The sequence below is a fragment of the Citrus sinensis genome, chromosome 2, assembly GCF_022201045.2.
Source record: "Citrus sinensis cultivar Valencia sweet orange chromosome 2, DVS_A1.0, whole genome shotgun sequence".
Taxonomy (NCBI): Eukaryota; Viridiplantae; Streptophyta; class Magnoliopsida; order Sapindales; family Rutaceae; genus Citrus; species Citrus sinensis.
In genome coordinates, this window is record NC_068557.1 from 26,793,630 (window position 1) to 26,816,597 (window position 22,968).

Sequence of the window (22,968 nt, forward strand, 5' to 3'; positions counted from 1 at the left end):
CTATGTACCGACCTGGGGATTCACTACCATATAGATCATGCTTCAAATTTTGCTGTTTGAAGTTTACAATTTGTGCTGGATATTTCAATTGTGTTGGACACTTCACGTTTAAGTTCTCAATTGCGTTAGTTTTCAAGTTAAATTTCAACTTTCAGTTTCAAGTTTTGTGCAAGAAACTTCAGATTGTGTCCAGAGTTTTCGTCCTTACAAAATCTGTATATTACCCTTTGAACGGATCACTTGTCTTGTGACGGATAGGGTCGTCCGTTTCCAAAAAATGACACCACATCTTCAAATCATTTCTGTTTGAGAAACTCGATGCAATCGGATGCGTTTGGAATTGAGGTGCTGTAGCTTAAAAGCTACAGCTGCTGTGAAAAAAAAACTGTAATTATGAAATAAAAGTTAATAATATATAGTAAATATAAATTTTAAATAATAATTTTATCAAAATTATTAAAGATATAATAAATTTTATATTATATAAGTGAAAAATTATATCAACATAATTTAAAAACTACAGCAGTTAGTGTTTACCAAACACTTTAGTACTGTAGCTTTTAAGCTACAGCTGTCCAACCTCAATCCCAAACGCACCCGAAATGTCGAAAATAAAGATGGTCTGCTTTTATGCATGAATCGTTCCCACTTCCGAGTTCAATTCTTCTCTTTATTTTAGCCGTTATTTGTACGTACACCACAAGTTCGTTTTCTCCTACTAGAGAGAAAATTTTCCAGTTTCCAGAAGTGTGTGCCTCTCCTAAATTTCCTCGATGCCAGCCATTGCCATAACAGACATCGAGGAAATTTAGCTCAGAAACTTTCATATGCTTTTAACGAGCTTTGATTTCATATGCTTAACTTGGGCATAATTACTGATGAACAGCCTCAATATAAACGAGATAATTGACATTAACTTACAGGATCGTAGCTGTTACAAATGGAGGGTGTGAAGTACACATCTAAATACATTTAGCCAAAATTTGGATGCCCAGCCAGCATTGTTCTACTTGTATGATATAGGGCCAGACCTTGACACTGCAAACCTAGGCAGTGGACTGGGACCCGTGTTCCCTGACGTCGAACCTTCGACGTACTTAACTTTCCGGCTTGAACTGTAATCCAGTGGCCCAGAACGGCGAACATTCCTATGTTTATTATCACTCTTCAGATTTCCACTCTCAGTTTCATAGAGGTGTTCCTGACTAAGGGATGATGATCCTCTAAAGTAACCCGAATCGTAGGCACTATTCTGAGGAGTTGAATCTCCACGGGGCTGTCTCGATACGGGAGATGCATGTGTTAATGATATGGCAGGTGAATGGTGGGGCGATGCACTTAATAATGCAAATGGGATTGACGGGGAATTTGAATAGTATTGACTGTATATTGAACGGAGAATGGCATAGGGAACATAGGGTTCAAGAGAAGTTCTTGGAAGGAATGGTGATATCTCAGAGAGTTGGTCCAGAAAAATAAGCTTGGCGACAAGATGAGATCTGCAAAATACAGAGATTCATCAACAGTGTCCATAGATTTCAGGTAAATTTGTTGAAAAGGACTTGAAAAGAACTCAGAATGAGGAAATCATGCATGCCTGCCACACAAAATTAGATATGAACATAAATGCATGTCTGCATATCATAGCCATCTTACCTTGTAGCTTCATTCCACGAATCTAGAACTACTCCAGCAGCAAATTTGACAAAGACCTGCATTGCAGATTTAATGCTGGCTTCTGCAGAAACACGGCTTTGTATTTCAGAATCCAAAGTCTCACTGTCACGGCTATTTGAAAAAGACTGCCTCTGTTGATGTTCACGTTGCAATTTAACATATTCACGTCCTGCAATTACAGCACTAATGCATCTGCCAGAGCATTTCCATCGTGGAACAAAAAAGGATTTATTAATTTTTGAGACCTAATGATTTCCTTCATAGTGGATGCGAAAACCATAGATGCTCAATGACAACAAGCATGATAAAGAGTTGTAGATCATCAGAACAATAAAATGTGCTAATATATGGTGATGCTATTTCACATGTAAAACCCAAATGAAAATATCTGACTAAGAATATGAAATCATTATTCAGTGAGATAAAAACCAATCAAACTGACAATTGGATGTAATGGCTGGTCAACAGTCAAGGGGCTTGGATAATTAGCATTCAGGCACTATAGTTTATTGATTTTCAAGTACATGTTGGAAAAAATAAAACCTCACCTTGCCAAGCAATGGATATTGTTGTTGAAGCCCCCAGTCTCAACATTGAAGCCAGTAGTGTTCCAAATGTTGGACGTTATGAAGATTGCAAATAGGTAAGGCAACAAGCTCCATGAATCATCATTTGCACCTCCAACCTCTTCCAAAATTGATCTTACCCACTCAGAATCATGATCGACAACCACACCAACACTGTTCGCCACCCCTTTCATCCTCCTGATTTCCTTCTTTTCAGGTATTCCTTGAGGTATATGCTTAACTACCCCGGCTAGTAACGAGTGTATTAACGGGGCACCTTCTTCAAGAATGGCTCCAGCTGCTTCAGCAAGAAGGTTATCAAAAGCCAATGCCTGCCCTGCTTCAATACAGAATCCAATTAACGTGTCCAAATCCACAATCTGCTTCAAACATGCCTCTCTTTCTATTCTGTCACCTGAATGCATGCTGCCAGCAATTGCCTCTAATACCTCACGGTTTGACCGTAATGATGTGTCAATGCAATTCAAGAGAGCTGCTGTGTGATCTTTCATCATTCTGTCCAGTCTGTCCACTCCGTAGCAACCAAAGAGACGAACAAAGGCCTGCAGCTCTCTTAGATCTGTGACCGACTCAGCAAAATATCCACCAACAGGCCTAGTGCTTTTGAAGCATTTATGGATAGGTGTAAACAGGATTCCAGCACCAGATATATCCTTGACAATATTTTCCATGTACCAGTTACATACAACTTCAGTGGCTGTTCCAGCTAGTTGCTCTGCTGGTTTATCAAACAAATGCAGAGATGTAACTGGGCCTGTGAATGCCTCTGAGAGTAAAACTTCTCGAATACCCTGTGTTAGGTCCATGCTAATATGTTGCTCTGCCAGGTGGACAATGCTCATATGTCTGCGAATCATTGACTCAAGGGTAGAAGGCCTTTGAAGATCATTATCAGTTTTCAGTGCAGCAAGCAATCTCCTCTTGAAATTTCCAAGGATGCATTCCCTCATATACTAGCAGAATATTATAATGAATAATGACAATGATGTGATCAGATTTCATACACCACGGTATGCACAAATGAAAAATCATTTGGAAATAAAGATACATGAACATTGGACTAGCATATTCAATTTGGTCATTTCAGGACCTCCAAGCCAGAATTTATAAATAAATATCTGCTCAAGTAAAAGCCTGCTAATAACATAGGTCTCATTTTGAATTTCAATCCAATTCAAAAACTTGACAGCTAGAAGATACATATTATTTTTACCTTCGTTTTTTTTTTAAATTTAATTATAGCTTGAAAGTATTACTCGCTTTAGAATTGCACTTTGAAAGCTTGCCACAAGTATGCACTATTATTTCTCTAGTCTTTTTTCTCCCCAAACAGATAAATGAAATAAAACAACTTCAAACATATGTGATTCAAATACTTGGTTATTTCTGTATGTAGTAATGTAAAATTAGCATAATCGAAGCATGCCTAAGGGACAATGCAAAATAACAGAGAAAATAAAAAAAACAGTAGAATCAGACTCTTGATATAACTTGCCATTATGATGTTCAAGATGAACCTGCTGATGTAACTTGACATGATTATCATAATGATCTGAATATTCACGGTGACCCAAAAAAAAAAAAAACTAGAGGACAATGAACCGACAAGAAACTCAATCTCTCTTTAAGTGACTGGAAAAACGGCAGGCACTGTAAAGCTTATTAATGAGGTCTGAAAAAGAAAGAAGATTAAATTTGACAGAAGGTTAATTGACAAAAGAACTATATAATAAAAGAGAAGGGACAAATAAAAAAAAAAACTGTCTATTAAGAAAAGAGGTAAGCAAACCAGTCGGTATCATCATTATGCAAGCACAAAGAAAATGAAAAGCATAGAAGGTACGCGTACATCCAATTCTGCTACCACAAAAGGAAAAAGGATGGGTATGTGGATTAGAAACTCACCTCTCTCAGAACGAAGACGTGGTTAAGAACACATATTGGTTCCATATCATTCAAAACTGAACATAGGTTGGTCAACCTTTGCATTGCAGCTTCTAACCTGCCAGAAACAAAATGGTTAAGAGGCCCTCAGCAAATTGCAGGTTCCTCCAGAAGAAAAAAGATTCCTTGCCTTGATCAAAAGTGCCTTACATTTTAATAGAATTATTATTTTCAGGATAGCTCTCATGACCAGGCAATGGAAAACCAGCAGCTACTTTTGGAGATTTTGCTGAAGGAACTGAAACTCTTGAAGCATTGTTCAGATAAAATGCAGCCTGCTCTGGGAGAAGCTGAGAATTTGCTCAGAATTAGTTTTGCGAAACATATTACAACCAAGGATTTTCTCATGCCATAACATAAATGAAGAAAATGAACCTGAATCTCCAGAGCACCAAATCCTCCTTCAGAATCTAGAATGTTGATCAACCCTTCCAATCCTCCCATGATAGATTCAATAAGAGACTCAACATAAAGAACTGCATCTCGCCCAATTTTTGTTACCTGCAGGCAGTAACATAAAAAGTACAGTCTTAGTCATTCCATTCCTTTTTATTTACATGAGTTCAAAAATAGCTTTGTGTAACATGTTAATGATAGACAATAATCATTCCAGCAATTTATGCATTACGGGATAGACGAGCCAATGGCTGAGATTATGAAGAAAATAAAAAAGATATATATTATCACAATTTTCAGATTTCAAAATTTCAACTGTGGCTGAATTCATGTGTTATCCATATTTCACTATAATTCAAGGGAGAAAAAAAAACATCTAATTCCGTTTCAGACTTGAATAGAAAACATGAGATCCATAAACAAATACTTTTGAGGAAGGTAAGTCAATGACCATTTTCATCCTTTAAGCCTTCTGGAAACTAATAAAATCACACAATGCAACAAGACTTCTATAATCCAAATGCTGAGAATTATAAAGTCATTGAACCTAGATGCAAAATGAATTTCATTCACAAGAAGTGTCATTCAATATAACTAAAAGATTCAAACGTATGGCTCTATAAAAAGTAGAAATCAGAAAGTATCTAAATGGAAATTAAAAATCAAAAGGATGAATGCTGAAAACTTTTTTGTATTTTTGGTTGGAGGTTGCAAAATTTATAAAAGTGAAAACAAAAACAAGAAAAAGCATGCTGAGCAGTTTGGGCTTTATAAGATGCACATACTTGTTATCATGCTCTTGATTCTTCAATCTCATAAAGGTTTTTTCAATTGTAAGCAACACTTTAAGCATATTAACCGTAGTTTGTTGCAGTAATGAAACATCAGTTCTGGGAGCATTGATCGATGGAATTTTTACCATCTATGACACAAGAGTTTTATTCCTAAAACTGTATGGTTTTCAGTATGGAAAAGTACAACAATTTAAGGATGCCAGCAGGATTCAGCAGAGAGGAGGATTCTGTGAAGGCAGTTGGATTACCTCTTCAGGTACAATTGGAGAAGCACACTCAGGGAAACTACTAGCCACACCAAGCCATGCACAACAATGCTGAGGACGTCCTTCTGGTCCAAACATAGTGTTCCTAAAAACCTGTAACAAGAGTGAAGTCAAATCAAAATTACATTTCCAGTCTAATTGTTCCAAGTAAATCAGTATTTAAATTCTTAAGTAATAACATACTGCTGTAAGGTGCTGGTGGTAGAAATACAGCTTTTTGAGACTTCCATGCTTTGATAACTGAGACTCCAGTTCATCAACACATCTGTATTGAACAAAATTCAACACGTCGTTTAATACAGAGAGATACATTTCAGAAGATAATCCTTTCTTATTGCAAATCGAGTTTAGCAGCGAAGGTAATTCACTAATAAGGATGAAAACTCGATAAGAATCACAACAAAAATAGAAGTCCTGGAGAATACCTGGACCAATTGTACGCAGCATTTCCTTCTGATAGCAATCCCTCCTTTCCTGTAGAAACAGTAGCCTTCTCCAAATGTCTAATGTTTATAGATGACCGAGAAGATGTGACAATCATCAATATTGATAACCAATCCTTGCGGAAATCCTGATTGACAATCAGAAATTACCATCTATCAAGTAAAAGAATTGTAAAGAAACCCATTTCAACCAAAAACTATAATCATGGTAAAACAAAAATAACAATGGCAAAAAGAAATTATCAGTTCACAGTAGTTTAACTGAACATTTAAGATAACATTTAGAAAAGAAAACCTAGTAGTAGATAATGATGTGTTTCTATCACCGAATAAGATTATTAACTTAAGCCAACTAATAGAAAGCCACACAGCAGTATAATCTATGTTCCAAAATAGTATAGATGGATTATACCCCGTAGCTTGATCATGGTACACAAGAATTAACAGAATAAACAAACACTGCATGTTAATAAGTAAACAAAATTCCAAAGCCTTTCATTTCCAATTTACACATTACCAGAAAGAATGACGTGCTAGAACCCATTTTAAAAAGATAAGCTCATTTTATATTGGATTCAGTGAAACAGGTTTCAAACAAGTGTACCGCGTGCAGATACAAAAGATGTACAAACAAATAGTGCAACCCAAATTTTATTCAAGTTTAAGCAAACAAAGGCATCAATTATGTGATAAACAGAAATAAGTGAAACCACTAGCATTAAGATGCGAAAGCAAACAAGAGTACACACAGACGCAAATGATCAACAAAAATACTTCCTCTAAGGTTCTCAATTAACAATTAAGAATCTCCAAAGGTATCTGAAAAATCAACAAAGTTACGCATTGTTAATTTCATGTCACTATGTAACCAACTAGCTAGAATATGATAAGACTTTAGCTTTGGAAAGCAACCAGCAACATTTTTCTGCTATGCAAGAGTGACTCAATAGTTATATCAAGAATAAGAAATATTCATAGAGGTGAATAATCATAGCTCAAAGAAAGTCAAGTGGTTTTCAGAAGCCACCGTAAGTCCTTCATCCTGATCAAATAGAAAATGCCAAAATGGTTTGCAAAGATCTCTTACGGATAGATCGCATGTGATGGCAGATATGTTTTCACCCTGTGGTTTTGGTATGTTTTCAAGGTGCTGAACTATCCGTTGAAAAAGTCCTTTCAACGTTGCATCAAGATCAAGGGCCACCATTCCCGCAGTTCCCAACAAAAACCGGATTCTACCAGCGCATGAAGAAAGATATGATAATGCATAACCTCGGATAGCTGCATTTAAAAACCAAAAGAAAAAAAAAGTTTCAAAATCTAGCTCATCTATACAACTGAGGAACCTTTCAGTGCACTTACAGACAAAAATGCAAAGCGTGTTGCAGCTCAATAATGTTCAACAACCACGAAGGCAGTACAGTTGCTCTCAAACAAAATAGTTAACAGGCATAACAAAGTGTCCTCCAAGCCTTCTTTCCCTATTCCTCCTAGACACCCCTCTCTTTTGAAAAAGGGAAAGAAGAATTGTGCACGCCACACAAGCTTTTTTCCTTTTCCCCAACAAACAAGAAAAACTAAATTAATGAAATACTTTTGTTATAAAAGTTACTGTTTTAGCCCTTACAAGATAGAAACTTTCTGTTAGGAGATACTTTCTTATTTATAAATTCTTAGCTGTTTTGGGGGCTAATGGACATCTTTTTTGCCTTTTGCAAAATTTTTATGTATTCAATCTACTTAATTTTTTTCTAAAATATTCTACCAAAAGCAAATATTACAAAATCAAGATTGCAGAATGCCAAGAATCAACAAGTTGTTAACAAAAATGAATGAAACATCATTGTATTCGCCAGAAAACAAAGCCCACAACATAATGAAGAAAATGATCCTTATTTCATAAAATTCAAAATATATACCAAGATCACCACCACAACCTTGCAATCAAGAACTAAATGATGAAAAGTCTCTCTATCCATTTCTAGAAAACAGCACGAACTAATCACCAAATTGCTTGCAAATGCAAAGAAATTATTTGCTATAATAGAATGTATTTTACTGCTTTTCACAAGTTCATATTCTTTCACTCAAGTTGTTCAAGGATTTCAAAGTCACAATTATGCATATAATGTACAAATGAAAATTATATTTGCCAAATATGAAAAATTGGTCTATGAATCACTCGTGTAACCTGCAATATACTTGCGTACTAGGCAGCATAGGCGGTCCATTCCATCTAACAAGAACCCAATAGTTGGATCATTTGGATCCTGCAACCAAAATCAAATTAAGCACAGCACTGGCTGGTAGGGCTAATTACAGAGGAATTTCATGGTAAGAAACACCTGTCATACCAGGGAAAAATTAACTTACTATGTCCACTGCTACCGTTCGAGTAGTTTTGGATTTTGATGATGCAACTCCAACATGTTGAAAATACCAGATCACCTCATTTTGGGCCAGTGCCAAGGCAGAGAACACCATCTACAGAAAAACACCAAATTTTTAGAAAAGACATTTTTTCAAGGAGTATTACAGAATTGATTATGCTTGAACATGTGCAAATTTGATTTCTATTAAATTACAAATCCATTGAGAGGAAGAAATACTAAAAATCTATCAATTTTTTGCACTTCTTTCGCATTTTCTAATAAAAATTGAAATATGTTAAAAGCATAGCTACCATCAGTTTTGCAAAATCAACCTTTGTCCATAAGAATAAAATGTATAAGATCATATCAGGCATCTAAGTATTTATACATAAAGATTAAGAAAATGCAGGTAATTTTCGTTTTCATTTTTTCTTTCCTGGGTCAAAATAGCACAAATCAATAAGTCTAAAACAAATCCAACAACAGTATTACCTGAATGTTTGGAGCTAATAAACTTGGCTGATCGGTAAAAAAGAGCACCATTCTTCCAATTTCTTGCTTCAATAATATTCTCCTCTCCCGGTGTATCACGTCACACGATAAAATTGCTTGCTCATGAACCTCACTGCAATAATGAATCACTTGAACATCTCATACACAATGTTGATGTGTCCAGAAATATAAAGTACTCCATAGACCAGCTAAACAATGAACAAAGGGAACCAGACAATTCCCAACATCAGTGAGACTATTTAAAGATAGGATGCAAGCAGACAAGCAAATGCACCAAGTAAATTACTGACAACTCTAGATAGCCATAAAATTTTTGCCAGTCAAAGCACCACTTCAAAAGCATTCACATCAGAAGACAAATATTTTTCTGAAACCTTCCAAAACTTTCAGAATCTCCTAAAAAATTATCACTTTCAATGAAAGACGGGGATGAAGTTTCTTATAGGTGAAATTTAGAAGTAATTCTGCAATCCAGTTGCAATCAGTGAATACGTGTCAAACCATTGTCAGGTTATCTGACTCAGATATCAAGTCTATCCCCATATGATGAATGGATTTTTTTTCATTTTTCTTGTTATTATTATTTTTTAATAGGAAAGAAAGAAACTTGTATTAATAAGAAACACATGTACAAAAAGTGAAAAAGGTGTCCACAAAAAAGGACCCCTTAAGATCACAAAAAGATCTATACAATAGAATACTGATCAGATTTTATAATTAGTATAGGATCTATAAGACTATAAGATCTCACCCAAAAAAAAAAAAAAATCAAAACTCAAAAACACAGATTTAAGCCAACACCCTTTCCCATTTTTCTAGGATTCTTGTAAATTCCTCTTACACAAGCAGTTCCTTATAACACAGTAATTTATTATTTGATTTCACAGCAGTGTTGCAAAGAGAAAGAAGTTAGCTCATGTTTTAAAGCTTTGTTATACCTTATCATCTTCTCAACCTGCTTTGCCACACTATATTCCAAATCTGCTTCCTTCTGCTTAGTACGTCCAGATTTTGCCATCTTTTTCGATTCCAATATCCGTGGTAAAACATATAACTGATAATCCTCATGCAACAGTATATACTGTGTGTACAAAGTCGCTACAACAATAAGCTACCAGAAAAAAAAAGAATTTCCATTTCAAGAACAGGCGACCATACTCACCTCATCTCTGAATAATGAAAGAACTAAATTTTCCTTCAGTACAACCTATAAGCCATGAAAAAGGATGAGTAAGTCAGAGAAAAACCAGCACAGCAGAAACAGTGAAGTAGCATCACGTCTAAAAGAAAAGCTGGAACATCAAGAACTGATTTGCATGTAAACAGTGCTGAAAAAAATAAAGAAGCAAACGTATACAATCCATTCAGGAGCTTTGCTAAGCATATACAATCCATTCAATAAGCAACTTGTTAAACAGTGCCGCATTCTAATATTTAGCTTAATTGAACTGAAGAAAAGAAATAATACAAAACCACTAGCAAGGCTTACTAAGTCACACCAATGTACGTGGGACGTATACTAATACAGATTGACATGGGCATCTAAAAATTAAAAAGAAAGAAAAAAAAAAGTAGCATCCAATTCACTCTGTTTATATACATATGCAGCGTATGTGGTAGCCTATGTTATAGAGTTTTTGAAGATTTCATGTCAAACACCTTATTGCGATGCATTCACAACACTTTCGTCAAGCTCTCATATTGATTATAAGAACACCAAGCAAAAATTTACATATTCAATGCCTTATAATTTTAATTTGAAGAAAATAGAGCAATCTCTCTCCCAGAATTCATTGTATGCACTTCATGTTAGTAGTGTATCAAATTTCACAGGATTAGTAATCAGTAAATGCATATATCTTCATCCTGCCAGCACAGATTCAATTTGATCAGATACTTTATTGCATAACAAGAGAAGAAAATTTATTTTAAAAAAAATTGGGGGAATGTTACCAGAGCAATATCAATGCTGGTGACACGGAGCAGCTCATCAGGGCAAACAAGATAACCAAGTAACACCCACTCCCGATAAGAAGTGACATTCGCTAGATCTTGGGCTCTCTGCAAGGTGTGAATTCCCAAAGTGGTTAATAGTGAACAAGGTAAGTCAAGTAGAGAAACAGTAGCAAGCTGAAAACAAGAATGAATCTCAGAATCATCCTAAACAACAGCATGTACCATGGGATGAGCAGAATTAGTGAGTATGTCCGGATACCGAGGATGATATGGACTCAAAAATCCCTCATTTCTCAGCTTCCTTGTATCTGTAGATAAAAAAATAATAGGACCAACAGCCTCCAATACCTGGAAATAAAAAATAAAATTTCAATAATATTAAACACTTAAACATGAATACAAACGGAAGAATCATATAACTTTGAGGTCGTATGAGATACCATACTGGTCAAAGTTGACTAACATAGCTAAAAAATACAGAGAGATGAGCAGTAAATCCGCTGAGCATAGCTCGAAAACAGAAACCAGAGGCAGAATATCAAAAAGATATTGAGGATGGTAATTTCAGGCACTAATCTACGTCATAACAACAGCAACGCAAGAAAAGGGATGCAAACTACCTCTCCGATACGTGGACTGACAAAATTTAGGTCTTCTTGTAACCCTTTCAATGGTGGATCATAAGAATCTATGAATTGAACCAACCTGAAAATTCAAGGACAGACATGCAAATAGGACATGAAATAAGCAAGAAGAATAATTATAAGGGAGAAAAAGAAAAACTAAAGCACAACTCAACCACGCTACCAGGTACTAGATCGAGTAACTGGATAGTGCAACTATGATTTATTTGCACTAAAAGGACCCATCTATGGTTCAAAAAAGAAAATATTAGAAATAATACACAGCGTGGTCAACCATGATCGAAGCAAGTCTGGTTTGGCTACCAATATCAAGATAGACTCAAGTTTAGCTTACATCAAGCAGGCCTAGACCAAGGATAAAGGAGTCTATTCTAGAATCCATGGATGTCTCTGTAACACTTCAAGAAAAGCCGACGGGTCAGTCAATCGAGGCTATTTTAAATTACAATTGGAAGCCACCTGAAGAGACCTTAGGTAACATCGGGTGACTGGAATTGAGAAGAAGGAACCAAGAACAAGTGCATGAGTGCAAAGAGAGAGAAGTCCTCGGAAATGTTGTGATTCCTAAATCTCAACAAAAAACTGTCAAATCATTTCTTTCCTGGGAGGACTAAAGCTTTCCTCTAAAGAAATTCTAAACAGTGATTGAACAGACAATGCCATGTCAGGAAGTTGTTGAAATTATTCTACTGCTCGTGAGAAAAAATATAAGCTGTCACTTCCAAATAAAAGTAAATAAATAAATAAGCTTTTATAACAAATTTCAATTAATATAAGAGGTAGCAGGAGCATCAATATCATCTTTTCACAAAAAGATAAATTGAATCATTGATGTTTCCATGCATGCATACTGAAGGAATCAAGAAAAGAACAAACTTTAATTCATTCTTCACATATAGTTATTTTTCTTAGGAAGCAGAAAAAGATTATTTGAAACTGGAAAGTTGAGAATTGGCTTATTGAAGATCTCATTGATGGACAGAAAAACAAGAAAAGAAAATATATGTTGAGACGTCCTTTCTTTTAACTTAGCAAAGAACAACTATCGAGCTACATAAAACATGTTTAATTTCAAGAATCAACTTCAAACTTCATCCGGTTTCCTAATGCAGCAGCAAAGTAGATAAAACCAGCTTTGACCAGCAAATTAACAAGAGAAACGAAACTTCAATCATTTCAAGAAAATTCACAAATACTCAAGGACAGAAATACACAGTTCATGAAACTGAATTATACTTATTTGCAAAATGGTATAGTCAAAAGGAAGGTAGCCAGGACAGATCCTAGCACATCAGGTAAAACAACAAATATTAAGACAGAAATTTTTTTAAAAAAAGGACAAAATTCTTACCGATGATAATAATCAAAGTCTCGGTCATTTCTTGACATGGCATGCAAAAGGTTATACATTTGCAGCATCATCTTCCTTGGCATCTGATATGAAAGCGTCAATTGCATTGTAACAGAAAAACTCAAATACATATACATAAAACAGAAAAAAGTGATTACATAGAAATGAATAGTTTGGGGGGAAAACAATTCCCATAACATTGACTGACTAAACATTTATGAAAGTTGACTTGCCTTCTCAGAGAAAAGGTTAACCCGGACGAAGGAGCAGAACAGATCCATAAACGCATGTAGTATAAGTGAGTTCTGATGGGGCTGCAAAATACTGTGCCAAGTTATCAGAGTTATAATGAAGAAATTCACGAATCATGTTTACCCACATCTAAAGAACAAGAATGTACCATTGAACACTTTTACATGCATTGACACATATCAACATGGGTACAACAGAGATATTTATAAGAAAGTACTAGTAACATTTTCTTTATTTCTAAGATCGTGTTTTGACACCTTGTTTCGAGCAATATATCAAAACCCAAACCAATGTCCTTGTAACAACAACAAAAACAATATATATATATATATACATACATGCGTATCCAAGAGAATCAATTTTGAACTCACCAACAAGGTAATAACCGTACTACTTAGATCCAATATAAGTCGCAGTGCTTGTTCCCGAAATGCCATCAAGTCAAGAAGCAGCTGATCCACACAGAAGAGATGTGATTTTACCAATAACCGAGTTGCAATGCAAAATATATATATATATATATATATCATTAAAATAAAAATAAAAAGTCAGAATGTTTGCAATTTTTATGTCATTATCTAACGTGAATATAAGTCTAATGAGCATTTTCATTGAACAAAGTTGAGGTAGCAGCCTAATAGCTTCCCAGTAATAAATTCTTGCTTGAGTCATCAAATCTAGCAATAATAGCAGGAAAACAACAAATTTGATACCTTCATCGATGGCTTTCAACATTTTTCCTTTTGATTGTCTTAGTGGTTATGCAAGAAATGCATAACATTTTCACAAAGAGGGTACATACCTGAACCCATGGTTCCAAGCTCTGCAGATGAACTTCTGCACTGTCATGCAAAGCATCCAAAGAAGGTTTATCAACCTGCATCAGTAATTATACAAATAGTAAAATTACCTAATCCTCTATTCATTAACCAACTAAAATAAAACCTGAAAATTTTAACACACACAGGTCCATCCTTACACGTTCAAGTTGCAACTTGCTAAAGTGCTCTGGAAACTTTTTTGATAACAGCAAACATATCCTCGGATGGTTTGGGAACACACCCGATTTCCAGAATGCTTCAGAATACATATGACCCACTGGATCTGGGTAATCCAATATTTGATTTAATCTATACATCTTGGCCATTAGTCCATCAGCAACTTCAATAAGTTGAACAACCCACTGCATGTTCAAACCTTTATGGGACCCACCATAACCCTGGACCTTTCCATCAAAACTAGCATTTCTAGAGGACCTCGATGACACAGGGGAACTCATGTCAGGACCCAAGTACTCAGTCCATCTTGATGGACCCTCCCACTCCCTTGACCTTCCACCAGTAGGTGATGATGATGCATCTTGGGCAGAATAATGTTGCCACGATTTTGCCATGAACTAATGAATAAACTCTTACTTTCTACAAATAGAAGTTGGAGTTGAGAGTCAAGAATCTACAACATGAAGGAGTTTAATCTCTACATGCTTCCCCACAATCACATCAAAAATTCATTTAATTAATAGAATGACACAACCAAAATTTTCCCCGGCACAATATAGGAAACAGAGAATCATTGACAACAGAACTTAAAATTAGAAAATAAATAAAATAAGACTGAATTTTTTTTTCCTCTTCACTGCAGTTTGCTCTGCTGCTAAACATGGAAGAATCCTACATATGTTATCCTATCAAAATCTCCAGCTCTTTCGGTTAATTAAGCAATCTTATCCCAGAAAATTTATCATCACTGTATGCTAATGTGCTGTTCGGTGTCAAAATAAATAGAATAAAAATAGTTGAATATGAAATTGTGCGTCACATTTCCTTAGAATGAGTTCAGTTTTAATATCAAAGAACTTAAGAAGAACAACTCCCAGCATTACAGCTACCGATTATTTATATGAACTAAAAAAAAATACTACACAAAACAAATAAAAATCTCATTACTAGCAGCATCAAGAACCCAAATTTATCAAAATTTAGCAATTCCACTCAAACTGACTCTAAAAGTCGAACGCTACCGATATTTTCGAAAACAAAAGGTATTAAAAAACTCTAGGCTCGACTATATACAGTCAAAATTTGACAATTCATTCTCTCTCTCTGGCCACATTTTATCGGAAACCAAACGGACGTCAATTAGTTGAAGAGAAAGTACCGTCACAGTTCAGAGCTCGAAATTCAAAGCCAGTGTGACTTTCAGTTTCTGCGAAAGCCTCAGCTTCAGATCTGAGGCTCTGCAGCTTATAACGAAGAATCAGAAACTCTCTTCCACAGAGAGAAAGTCTAGAGATAGAGAGAGAGGAGGTTAGTTGGTTTGGTTTTTAGTAGCAGAGCTGGGTTTTGAGCAAAACGGAAATGTCCTAATTTATTTTATTTATTTAAATCGCTTGATTTTTCTTAATTCATTTCAATTAATTAATTAATTTAAGCGACTGGAATCAAAAAACTAGTTCGCACGACGTCGCTTCGCGTATACTGTGGTCCATACACACGTATTATTGACGTACACATTGGTCGAGACTCGTGATCGTATTAATGCGAAAATACGTTCGGGTTCTTGACTTCTTACAATTTCTAAATTAAGGTCATAGATTGTCTGTTTGTATCAAACGGGTGCCTAGCTCTCTCTAAATTAGGGAAACGCCCTTTGAAAGAAAGATCCCGTGACGTATAAACCAGCGTATATTTGGATCATTTCAATTGGAATTACGAATCTATCTTATGCAAAATAATCAAACTACTAATTATTTTAATAATATGTTAATCAATAATGTTAGGACTTAGGAATCCTAACATTTATGCCCATTGTTGTTTGCAAGTCATCTCTTCAATGATAAATTTCATAATTTATAGAATTATGTATTTACCATCAAATAAAAAAATATCACAAAATTTGAGGATTAAGTTGGAACTTAAATATTAAGATGTCTAGTGCTAATCAGAGAAATGTTTCAATTCAGAATTTTAAAATGCAGGAAAGTTTGAAAAAATTTTAAAACCACACGATTTTAAAGGCTTAAAACTGTAAACCTTTAAAACATTTAAAACCGTGCGGTTTTAAAATTTTCTCGAACTTTCCCGCACTTTAAAATTCTGAACTAAAAAATTACTAGTGCTACTCATATATTAAAGTTATTTAAAAATACTAATGTACAAATATATATATATATATGTGAACATTGATATGCAGATTGATGTAATTGATATTGCATTAGTAATATTGATAGAATTAAATCATATCTCATAACCATGACCACTGAATGGAATTTTCTTTATATCAATTACTAACATTAGGATATTGTTACGAGTATAGATTTTTCCCATCTCGAAACACAACACTGTAAGGAAGAATGTAAAACTCAATGATTTATTTTGAATTTAAATAATTAAAACATTTTTATGTTTTTGGAGACCCTTAATAGATTGGTTGGTAAACATCCCCCCCTTCACTCATGTGGAAAAGGGTTCAAGTCCATAGTGTAATTATAAAAGAGACATTATCCATTTTTGGGTCTGTATATGCAAGCTACACTGTGACGAAGCTATCTGTAAAAGATTTCCATAGAAAATTTTAATTGTCAATATCCACACATTATAATATCATAAAAACAACCACTGTAATGTTTCTAATTTGATATTTTCACTGATGAAAATGAGATTTTCGTGGCTTTATTTTGCCAATACGAAATTATGAATGTAATAACTATTTATTTACCTTGAGATAGTTTTAGATTTTTAGGCTTCTAGCAGAAAAACCAATGGAATTGATTATAAATTATATACGAATTGGAGGTGACACATAGCATTTCAAGTTCCAAATGCTAATATTACAATTGTAATATTTCAAACGAAACGAAATAGAGGACATTATGGTTTTTCTCATTAGAATTGGAGTACAAAACCAAAATTGTTCTTTCATTTTATCAAGAAAAATGTTACCCACCAACTCTTGTTATTAGCTCTAAATTTTGTGGGACGAACAAGCCCACCACAAATACCCAAACCACAATTGTGGTGGTTGAAATACTTGCGAATTTACAGAAGATTTCAAGATTCGTTGTATCTTTACAATCTCATTGCCTTTCAAGAGATGTGATGCAATGCTATTATCATATGATATTACATGTGATGCTTCCCTTTTAAGGGTTGATAAACTATTATGATAGTATCCACTGCTCGATACCATAATCATTAGTCAAGCCGTCGTAAAACTGTTCATACAACTTGAGCATGTACTAATCTGTTATATATATCGAAAATATATTATTTACTTTCTATAACTTATTCATTAAAAAATTAATGGGTTCATTTCGTTGATTAGGGATTCAATCGAAATGCCGATATATAATTAACTAAAAAAAAAAAAAAAAAAGTGAAAGAGTGATTATAAGGAGAATAATGATGCTGGGTTAGCAGTGGAACACATGGTACCTAAGTGCAATAAGGAAGTTGACTTGTTCATATTTTATTAGTGGAGAGTTTCAAACGGTGCGTTTATTAGAAGGGATTGTTTGGATTTGGATTGTGAGGTGGAAGACATACGTAACTTAGACATTAAGCCAGCATCATTGCAGTTTTATTTTATTTTATATTTTTCTACTGTTAATCAGTGTTGAGTGAGTATTTGCCATAGTCTAAACTATTAGTTATATTCTAAAACAAATGGAGACAATATTTTTTACCGTTAATCGTGGTTAATAAAATCACGATTTTAATAGTTAAAGAATGTCCAGGAAGTAGTTATTCGATTAAGACAATTATCAATACATTATGCAAGCACTTTTTATCTTTAATTTTATTTTATAATGTAAGGTTTACTTATCCTCGTAACTAACGCTCTTAATCTCATGTTTCGTTCTTATTGGTTTGAAGAATGCAACCCAAAAATAGAACAAAAACAAACATTTCCTTGAGCCAAAACGTTAAGCAGAATCAACTGAAAAGATAGTTTCTGTGGCCTGTGCTATAACTGGAAAATTGTCACACACACTGTTATTTCAATTGATCATAGAGGGATTTTAATTACCATGAATCCTTTGATTCCACGTGACATATTTCAACTTTTTTTTTTTTTTAATCACATTTGTTCGACGGAGTCTCAAGAGTACTTTTATTTACTTTCGAATGTGAGTGCTGAATCATATATCTTTCTAATTTAATTTAATCATAACTATGAGGTAAATTTCTTCACCGTGTTAAAGACATGGGGAAGGGAAACAAGGCAAACTCCATCCAATATGACGTTTCATACTCGAAGAATCGAAGAGGTAACTGAATTTGTGATTAGCTTCTCCACGGCTTTGAACTTGTAAAGCTTCTTCCACTTCATCGTCGTTCCAGGCAAAAGCAAATTGAGTTCAGAAGCTCACTTACTGGTAAAAACCACGGCTCGCTCGACTTCATTGTGTCTGTATTGGCTACCGGCAGGTTTTCTGATTCATTTTATATTCTTCTTTCCTCAAGTATTTATCCCTGGAACTTGAGGAACAGCTGGCTTCGGCTGCTTTATTTTATCTGCCAATACAGCTTCAGTTGTCAAGACTACCGCGGCAATGGAGACTGCATTTTGAAGTGCACACCTTGCTACCCGACAAGGGTCAGCCACTCCGGCACTCAGGAGATCTTCATATCTTCCTGTCATTGCATTGTACCCAAATCGCCAATCAGAAGTTCGAGTCTTCTCCACAACTATTGTTCCATCAACCCCCGCATTAGTTGCAATAGATATGGCAGGTACAATGAGTGCCTACAAATAATCATCAACAAAATCTACTGTGTTAGAAAAGAATCGTCTAAAGAAAACCTGATACATTTTTCCCCCCTTTTCTCTGAGATTGGTACATATTTAATATTTCCAAAATTCTTCTGGAGATTGTTCACAGAGAGTCAAAGAGAGGCAAATGTCTGCTGAGAAATGTGAAAATAAATTAACAGCACACCTTCGCTACAATATCAGCACCAATCTGCTCATCTGGATCTTCCATTGAATTCTTTATAATTGGTATATGCTCTAATAGATGTACGTATGTGGCACCACCACCAGGAACTATCCCTTCATCCATGGCAGCAAAAGTTGCGTTCTTTGCATCCTCAATTCTGAGTTTTCGATCTTCAAGTTCCACCTCAGTGTGTGCTCCTACCTATATTACATGGACATTGCTCAAAAAGATTAATAGACAGAAATAAGACGCAAGGTTGTTCTCATACTTATATATCTTTAGCAATATAGTAACTGAAATGGATTATTCACTAGGTTGTAAAGGAGAAATATCTTAGCAACCCCTAAAGAATTTAAATCAATTACACCATAAATAATCATTCAGGGTGGCAAGTCGATTGCAAGGATTTCAAACACATGTTAATTTCACATCATGTAGCAGACCTTAATTACAGCCACACCTCCAGAGAGTTTAGCAATTCTTTCTGAGAGCTTTCTTGACAAATATGCATTATCTGTTGCAGCTAGATCCTTCTTTATCTGCATAATTCTAGCCTGAATTTCAGCTTTAGTATAAGGGTCTGCAACTATGGTTGTTGAATTACTCTTTACGGTTACTTTTCGTGCAATGCCAAGCTGATCTGAGGTAGCACCTGCAAGGGTCAGACCCAATTCTCCTGAGAGAAAATCAGCACCTGATGATGTCAAAATGAAGCCAATTAGAAAACAAAGAAAAAGTTGTTAATCTCATGATCAGGAAATGCCACTCATATGACCATGAAATAGTACATCACAACTTGCATTTCAGATAAGCATTACACTCATAAGTGTCAGCAATTCTGAAGTCCTTTTAGAGTTGAAAATGCTCAGAATGAAAGTTGACACTAAGTTTCCTTGCATAACCAACACATGGGCCAGCCAACCACAACCCGACCATTAAATATCTTACTGCATTGTGAACTCAATTACATTATTTAGTAAATTCTACAGGAAAACCATACTAGGAAGTCATGGGTGCCTAACAGCTCCAAAATTTTGTAATCTAGCATAATGGGAATTTGATCATTACAAGATTTGCTTGTTATCAGAAATGCATCGCAAGTTTGAAAGTATACATATGGCACCTTCAAGAGCACGTTATCTGACTGCTGATCCATCATTTCAGAAATTAAAAAAAAAAAAGCAAACTCAAAAATGAAAGTTTTAGGTAGAACATAATGTCTACTGTCACCTGTCATAAGGGCAATATCTTGCAATAAAGCTTTTTTTCCATCTCCAAATCCCGGACACTTGACAACAGCAACATTAAGCAGACCTCGAATTTTGTTCATCACTAGTGTTTCCAGTACTTGACTTGAAATATCCTCAGCAATAATTAGCAATGGGACACTCAATTGGGTGGTCTTTTCTAGTAAAGGAACTATTTCTTTCACAGTTGAAATTTTTTGATCAGTTATCAGCACTTTAGCATTGTCAAACTCCACAAGAGATTTTTCCTGGTTTGTAATGAACTGGGGCGATAAATAACCCTTGTCAATCTGTTAACAAGGAACACATGATGTAATTTTTAGAACATATGAGAAACAGAAAAAGAGGGGGCCGCAGGGGGGTGCGGGGGCGCGCATGCATAATAGTAAGTTACTACGAGACAAAGCAATTTTTAGCAAATAACACAAACATTTCTATCATCTCAAGGTGCTGGAAGATCTTATCTGTTCAGACTGTTGGTTAAACTATCTCTTGTGTTAAGCAAGATGTTGAAAGAGTGATTCGAGGAGAAATAAAAATAACAGATTTTGCACTTCAAGTTAGCTCTAGTCCTGAGGATTTCTTTAGCAACTTGGACAACTTTTACCCAAGGTAAGAAAAACTAACAAAGTTAAAAAACTTTCAATACCAGAAGGATCTAAATCACCTTCATTCCTTCTTCAACTATAATTGAGGTTTCAAATGAAGAGGATGATTCAATAAGAATTACACCATCTGCGCCAATCTTGATGATAGCATCAGCAATCAAGTTACCAATGAACTCATCATTTCCAGCAGATATTGAAGCCACAGCTGCAAAAGATGAAAAATTTCATTAATTAGAGTTTAGATTCTTAATCAGAGACTACTTTTTAAGAAAAATTCAACAGGAGAAGAAACAACCTTTTATGTCATCCCTCCCTGTCACAGGAAAACTTTTCTGCTTCAGAACCTTGACTAATTCCTTCACAGTCTTATGCATTCCTTTCTTCAAAGCAACAGGGTTAGCCCCAAAAGAAACTGACAACATCCCAGATTTGATCATTTCTCGAGCCAATATTACTGCAGTTGTGGTGCCATCACCAGCCAGATCATTCATTTTACTAGCAACCTGCAAGTAAAGCACTTGATATTCACACCTTAATGATTATGCAAGCCCTACATGCATTGACGCATAAGTAAAAGCTTAGGAGAAAGAATTATCCAGCAACCATGAATAACCTCTTGCATCAGCATTGCTCCAGCATTTTCAATTGTATCTGAAAGCTCAATGGCCCGAGCAATTGTCACGCCATCATTAATTACTTTTAGTTTGTCTGACTCAGAAAGAATAACATTCCGTCCTGCATGTTTTCAGTTAAAACAATCAACAAACCACAACAAGTAAACAGAACTGCCATAGAAAAGTTTGCACTCTTGCACAGGTAATAACAATTATTTTTCTTATTATTTTTTTTTAAATGAAAAGAATTCTTATATAGAGAAACAACTAATGAGAAAATCATTCAGCTAACGCAACATCATTGGACTGAAATCCCGTATTTTCAAGCTTGGATTGCAAAATTTAGTATCTAGCGCATGAATATAAATAACAAAACAGAGGCAAACATCCATCAAACAGTTTTCACCATTTTTTTTTCCTCATGGCCTCCACAGTACAATTTGAAAATTGAAGGTTTAAAAAGACCCGAAAACAAGTAATGTAAATGAAATTAGGGCCAGATAACCTTTAGGGCCTAAAGTGACAGAAACAGCATCAGCAAGCTTGTCAATCCCAGCTTGTAAGGCTTCTCTGCTTTCTTTGCCAAACAATATCTTCTTTGGTCCCGCCCTCACCACCGCCACCATTTTCCTGGACTGGTTTCTCCATAAGCATTTTCCACTTACCCTTTTGACTTTATTCCCACCAAAATTATTCTGCAACAAGTGACAATGGATACCCATGAACTCGCAGGTACTGTAAAGATGAATACACAAATGTAATTCATACGTACATACATACACATGGAGAGAAACTTACAGTGAAGAGATATACTGGAGAGACGACTGAAGGTGAGGAGAAGGAAACGGACATTTGAATGTTTCTGGTTCTGAAAGGGTTTTGGGGATTTTCTCCCTCTCAAAATTTCCAAGGTTTTGCTGGGGTTTAGAAGTCAAAAACGAACAGTCATATTATTTGGAATCTCTCGTCAGGACCTATTTGATAGAAGTCAAAAACGAACCAGTCATATTATTTGGAGACCCTCGTTAGGACCTATTTGATACGAATTGAAATATTATCTCCTTCTATGAGAAAACCTAAAAACATTTATAGCCCGATGATATTATCCGAACAAAATGTATCGTGCGATATCCTTTTCCTTTTTTCGGTTAATTCTTACGGTCTTATTGCTCGGGTGGTTAGGTCAGTGGAATTAAAAGCATCTATTGAACGACTAAAATACTCCTTCTACGTTTACCATTATTTTCAAATAAACAATCAAAGTTGGTTGGTGTGAGTAGTTCGGCACTCTCACTTCTTAAGAGAGGTCAAAAGTTCAAGCTCCGTTCTCGTATGGAGTCACCACTTTGACCAATACTTTACT

At 35.2% G+C, this 22,968-nt stretch overlaps 2 protein-coding genes across 3 annotated transcripts; both read right to left on the minus strand.

Annotated features, from left to right (window-relative positions):
- Positions 1–894: 894 nt before the first annotated feature.
- Positions 895–15,552, minus strand: LOC102611828 (protein NAP1). The gene is made up of 24 exons (XM_006468426.4): positions 15,353–15,552; positions 14,175–14,613; positions 13,998–14,072; positions 13,567–13,647; positions 13,177–13,257; positions 12,944–13,026; positions 11,569–11,653; positions 11,171–11,296; positions 10,946–11,053; positions 10,155–10,199; positions 9,931–10,073; positions 8,972–9,104; positions 8,481–8,591; positions 8,299–8,377; positions 7,195–7,388; positions 6,090–6,235; positions 5,848–5,929; positions 5,647–5,757; positions 4,584–4,709; positions 4,359–4,498; positions 4,170–4,266; positions 2,226–3,217; positions 1,657–1,869; positions 895–1,499 (listed from the first exon to the last, which is right to left on the minus strand). The coding sequence occupies exons 2-24, from the start codon at positions 14,586–14,588 to the stop codon at positions 1,007–1,009; spliced, it is 4,158 nt and encodes a 1,385-aa protein (XP_006468489.2). The 5' UTR covers positions 14,589–14,613; positions 15,353–15,552; the 3' UTR covers positions 895–1,006.
- Positions 15,553–18,290: 2,738 nt separating this feature from the next.
- LOC102611539 (chaperonin 60 subunit alpha 2, chloroplastic) lies at positions 18,291–22,571 on the minus strand. 2 transcript variants are annotated; one of them, XM_006468425.4, is made up of 9 exons: positions 22,404–22,571; positions 22,111–22,300; positions 21,605–21,726; positions 21,287–21,494; positions 21,051–21,196; positions 20,367–20,673; positions 19,580–19,830; positions 19,137–19,337; positions 18,291–18,943 (listed from the first exon to the last, which is right to left on the minus strand). In XM_006468425.4, exons 1-9 carry the CDS (start codon positions 22,455–22,457, stop codon positions 18,656–18,658), a joined length of 1,767 nt encoding a protein of 588 aa, XP_006468488.2. In that variant the 5' UTR covers positions 22,458–22,571; the 3' UTR covers positions 18,291–18,655. The 2 variants fall into 2 exon arrangements, with proteins under 2 accessions (XP_006468488.2, XP_052291515.1); XM_052435555.1 differs by lacking the exons at positions 22,111–22,300; positions 22,404–22,571 and having other exon boundaries at positions 21,595–21,726.
- Positions 22,572–22,968: the final 397 nt, after the last annotated feature.

Bases quoted from the DNA above. Each gene is read 5' to 3' on its own strand.
- LOC102611828 (XM_006468426.4), bottom strand. From the start codon at position 14,588: ATGGCAAAATCGTGGCAACATTATTCTGCCCAAGATGCATCATCATCA. The intron at 7,389-8,298 runs GTTACACGAGTG...TTTTAAATGCAG, and splicing joins AGTACGCAAGTATATTGCAG to CTATCCGAGGTTATGCATTA. The intron at 4,710-5,646 runs GTAATCCAACTG...TACTGCCTGCAG, and splicing joins CTCCAATTGTACCTGAAGAG to GTAACAAAAATTGGGCGAGA.
- LOC102611539 (XM_006468425.4), bottom strand. From the start codon at position 22,457: ATGTCCGTTTCCTTCTCCTCACCTTCAGTCGTCTCTCCAGTATATCTC. The intron at 20,674-21,050 runs GTGATTTAGATC...CCTTGTTAACAG, and splicing joins TAGTTGAAGAAGGAATGAAG to ATTGACAAGGGTTATTTATC. The intron at 18,944-19,136 runs GTGTGCTGTTAA...GATTATTTGTAG, and splicing joins GTGCTGATATTGTAGCGAAG to GCACTCATTGTACCTGCCAT.